The sequence below is a fragment of the Limulus polyphemus genome, unplaced genomic scaffold, assembly GCF_000517525.1.
Source record: "Limulus polyphemus unplaced genomic scaffold, Limulus_polyphemus-2.1.2 Scaffold10, whole genome shotgun sequence".
Taxonomy (NCBI): domain Eukaryota; kingdom Metazoa; phylum Arthropoda; class Merostomata; order Xiphosura; family Limulidae; genus Limulus; species Limulus polyphemus.
Window position 1 is genome coordinate 1,049,822 of NW_013665620.1, and position 4,799 is coordinate 1,054,620.

The 4,799-nt window shown below is 35.9% G+C and overlaps 1 protein-coding gene across 1 annotated transcript; it reads right to left on the reverse strand.

The window, feature by feature from the left end:
- Positions 1–1,643: 1,643 nt before the first annotated feature.
- Positions 1,644–4,219, reverse strand: LOC106478426 (mRNA decay activator protein ZFP36L2-A-like). Its single transcript, XM_013938971.2, has 2 exons — positions 4,108–4,219; positions 1,644–3,785 (listed from the first exon to the last, which is right to left on the reverse strand). The coding sequence occupies exons 1-2, from the start codon at positions 4,159–4,161 to the stop codon at positions 2,637–2,639; spliced, it is 1,203 nt and encodes a 400-aa protein (XP_013794425.1). The 5' UTR covers positions 4,162–4,219; the 3' UTR covers positions 1,644–2,636.
- Between the last annotated feature and the right edge of the window lie 580 nt (positions 4,220–4,799).

Below are 4,799 nucleotides of genomic sequence, written 5' to 3' on the forward strand. Positions count from 1 at the left end.
AGAACTTCATATAATAATATTTAAGTAGTATAAATTCTATCCAGTGCCGACGAGGCCTCTCGCCCAGTGATAAGGCTTACCAGGTTGGCTAGGATATGCTTAGTTTCATGAACCAATGTTATGGTGTAAACTACATTAAGTAAGTGTAATATAATTATTATCACTTTTATTTACGATAATTTACTTGTAACCACGATACGAGATTATAAATTATTATTTTTCTACATTTTATTATTTGCCTAATAACGATAAAAATGCTTTGCTGACTATCAAATATAACACAGAGCGAAACGGTAACAAGAGATTAGCCATGTAACAAGGTTTGTGGATTTAGGTTTATATCTATAAGTGAACGAAAGTGTATATTAATTAATATAGTTAATTATGGAGAGATGTATCCAGCACTTTTTATCCATTCTTTGTTGCTGTGTGTGTGTGTGGAACAGGCAGTGTCAGCTGTTGTAGAGTGTATACACCGCTTTACAATTGCCGTCGTCCTCTGCACGACTGCACAGGCTAACTATGCATTATACATTTTGGGTCAGGGCTCCAGTTTAGTTAGGAGTATATGCGTATGTTTATAGTGACACTGACCTAATTTTCGCTTCTCTTCCCAATCATTTATGACAGTCGTTTTAATTACGATATTTTATACACACCCATTTGCTTATTCATGATTGCATTCAAATTTTAAATAGTTCAAAATACCTTTATCAACTTTACGTGCGTTGACCATACGTTAACTTTCATTATTTTTACCCGAGTTTGAGTTGTATTGTTGATTTGAACACAGTTCTACGTTTTACTAGTAATAATTTGTTCCCTTCCACAAGTTATCTATTGCAAGATAATTTTCTCATTTCATCTTCAGTCATTAAAAAAAAATTAGGCACAATTCCGAATTGAAAATATCACGGTTAATAATTGTTTGTACCCATTGATGTTGACAGAATTCGTTTATTATGAAGGTAATAAGTTGGTGAGAAAAAAAACAAAAAACAAACAGTACTGTATTTAATCCATTTTGGAAATTACTGCTACGATTATTGGTTAAATATAAGTGTATTATACTACTTCTATTTAATGCATTAGCTCGTATAGTCTCATATGGGTTTTATCTTTTGTGCATTCACCCAAAGTTTTCTACATTTTCAAACAATATGATACTGAAACTCTTATTAAACTTCCCTACCAAACATGCTCGCCCTTTCAGCCATGGGGGCGTTATAAGGTGACGTTCAATCCCATTATTCGTTTGTAAAAGAGTAGCCAAAGAGTTGGCGGTGATGACTAGCTGCCTTCCCTCTAGTCTCTCACTGCTAAATTAAGGACGGCTAACGCAGATAATCCTCGTGTAGCTTTGCGCGAAATTCAAAACAAACCAAAGAAACAAACTTATTAAATTTAAAGTGTGTTTGTGTGTGTGATATTTCACTAACTTGTTATATCGCTAAGTTAAACTGTTGTTCCGAGAATTTTAAAACTTTTTTTTCGGATTTTGAGGCAAACCTAATATTATATATGAAAAGTAAGCTAGAACATGCATTAACGTGTAAATACATATATATATGAAAGGTGATTTTAAAAATTATATTTTATATGACATATGGATATTGTTAAAATCAAGAGAAATGAGACACATATTAAAATAAGTTCATGTTTAATTTTTTGGTCAGCATCTGAATACAGATACAAAACTTATATATTTTACAGCCTCACACTTATCTAAACTATAATAATATCTTAAATAATTCCAGATTGGTCCGCGTAACCAGTTATGGAATATTTGAACTTTTTTAAGACTTAAGGCACTTCATTATGCACCATTTATTTAAAGGTTTCATCAATTTTATTTCCCTCAATACAAAATTATTATAATTAAACATTATGTCAAATCCGCCTTATTTAATGTAAATATATATAAAACATATCAGTAATAATTATCCGTGGACGACTGCTTTTGTATGATAAGGACAAAGGGAAGTCTTAAACACTGGGGGTGTCTTTGGCAGCCTCCGTTTTTACTCTGGAAAATGTTTATATTACAGAATTGCATCAAAAATGCTTAGGCTTTTATTCGCCAACTTAAATATGGGCATCAAACGTCTTTTATAAGTTTACGTATGACAATTTAAAAATAAATAAGTTATTTAAATACATGGTACAAAAGTTTCAAACATAGTACTTTGTTTCCACATTCGTCAAAACACAAAATAAAACGAAATCTACGTTTTAATTCACAGATTGAAACTAAGATAACATCTTAGCTGTCTAACAAGGAAAGGTGCCAGAACACCTAGCCACATATAATACTCAAAGCTCGTAAGATTTAGAAGTGACTTACAATCATCAAAGTAATCATTCATCTTTTGTTCAAATAGCTTATATTTTAAGCAATACAATGACCTAGTTTACAATGCAATTACAATAAATACACATTTAATAAGTAAGACATAAAAAATATATGCTTAAACTTGGCCAAAATTCAAACTCAACACAAACACTCATGCAATAAAAATATAATTTTCACACATTATGATACTTGTTTGTTAAACAACCTTGAAGCTTTTAGGGTTAACCAAGAGCAAGCCTTGCGTTGATCCCAAAGAAACGTTTTTGGGCGAAAGTTATTCCTTTCAATCGAAATTAGCCAAACTGCTGAAAATTGGGAGGCGAAAAAGCGTACGATTAACATCCAATGGGGAACTGCAAGTAGCCATCCCGGGACTACTAGCCAGGCTCAGCCCGTCCAGCTCCGAGGTGATAGAATCCACTGGCGACGGTGGGGCTGGGGGAACGACGGAGTACAGCTGTTCACGAACAGTAGAATCCATTATTTCGCTATTAGGACTTGTCAGGCCTCTCCTTGCAAACACAGCAGGTGTCGTAACGGGCTGAGATCCTCCGAAAGGTGATAGGTGAGCTTGCTGTTGCAAAGTTGACATAAGTGACGTAAAGTCCTGAGAAAATGAAAAAGCCGTGTTACTATTAGATAAGGGATTGGACTGAAAAGTCGGAGAGAAGTTGCCGAAAGTATCATCATTAAAAAAGCTGTTGAGAGAAGTCGGGCTTCCGCTCATACTGGACGGTGGCGAGGAGTCTCCAGCCGAATCTAGACTGAAACTACCGAGGGACAGTGCCTTTGGTCTAGAAGTGACACCTTGATCAGTCGAAGGACATTCGTTTAGATTGAATGTATTCATACCAACTTGCAGGTTACTGAACAGGCTTTTTCTTGTCTCCTCACTGTAATGTATGAAGTGGCACCTGGAACCATAAGGACACAATCCGGTCGTGTGGAATGTACGACACAACTCTGTTTTGTACTTAGGATGTCGCGATAGCGTACGAAGCTCGTGATTTCCATGGGCAAATTGACATTTGTCACCATACTTGCAAGTCCCGTTTTCTTCAAATGGCCGACACAGTTCAGTCTTATAACGACTCGAATTCGTCTGATTAGACTTGGCTTGGGCATTGCTCCTTTCTACAGGGTCACTAAATGTCCGGTCAAGTTTCCGGAGTTCTCGCCCACCACTAGACAGGTTGAAAATATTGTTGGAAGTACACACGTTCGGTATAGAATTACTACAGACTGGCAATGCGGGAGAGCCTGGTTTTTGATGCATGCCGATTGATTTGGGCGACGGTGGGCTGATGTTGACACTTGTTAAATGATTGGCAGAATTTCTTCTAAAGCTCTGAAAGTTAAAGATTGTGGATGGACTGATCGGCCTCCTGTCCAGCGGGAAGTCTGTTTTGTTGGTGTTTATAATGTTGGGTTTCTGGAAATTGCAAAAGTATAGCTGTTAAATTACACTGTTTATAGTAAAGCTGTTAAATTACACTGTTTATAGTAGAGATGATGTATAAAAATAGAGCTACAAAAATTGCTTGGTTGTTACAAATCTGTAGTTGCAACGTTTGAGATGTTGCCATAAGATCAAATGACTTAAATACATTCCAATTTCTATGCTACGCTAACGTCGTGACCTAGATAAGTGCTTATTAGATTGGATGACCTTAAAACCGGTCGTTTACGGCTGCTCCATAATTTAAACAGGTAATAAATAAACAAAAGATGTAGAAATTCTGAGTAACTCTTACCTTGTATAAAATATCGCTGTAATCGTAGAGAGTCGTTACCATAGCTGTGGACATATCGTACTCGCTCCACGACTAGGCAACTAAACATATATTTTCTGAAGCAGCTTCCGAACCTTTTCTATCTGTTCGAGGAGTATGAACGGTGATGACGTAAAAAGTAGGCGGTATCATACGCTCGTTTGTCCAATGAAAGAAGGCACTTTTATTACGTGTTGCACGCAGGATCAGACAACGCGTACTGATGCTTTGATTCAGAGTTATTTCGTTAGGCAATGTGTTAACAGTCGTTTGTGTGTGTGTGTGTGTGTGTTATGTGCGTGAGTGAGTGTGGACGCTCAATATCGGACGTTTTGAGGTGGCTCATAATAAAGCATGGTGGAAATGCGCTGCGTGCTGTGTTATAAAACGCATGGTTTACTATGAAGATATACTAACCACACATCTTGATTGATGCTCATAACAAGTTTTTATTACTTGAACAATGTTATTTTTTTTAATCTCGAAAGAAATCATGAAAACTTCAACTCTATCGCTGTTACTCCAAACACAAATCTTTCTTTTTTTTTAGTATTGTTGTAAAACGTTTTCTGGTAAAAGTTTCACATTAGGACTGTTTTTAATGATTACGTACTACTTATGTGGTTGCTAAATTTTCTATCTCTTTTTGATGTTGTAAAACAAGGTTTGTTTGT

Bases quoted from the DNA above. Each gene is read 5' to 3' on its own strand.
- LOC106478426 (XM_013938971.2), bottom strand. From the start codon at position 4,161: ATGTCCACAGCTATGGTAACGACTCTCTACGATTACAGCGATATTTTA. The intron at 3,786-4,107 runs GTAAGAGTTACT...TGCAATTTCCAG, and splicing joins ACAGCGATATTTTATACAAG to AAACCCAACATTATAAACAC.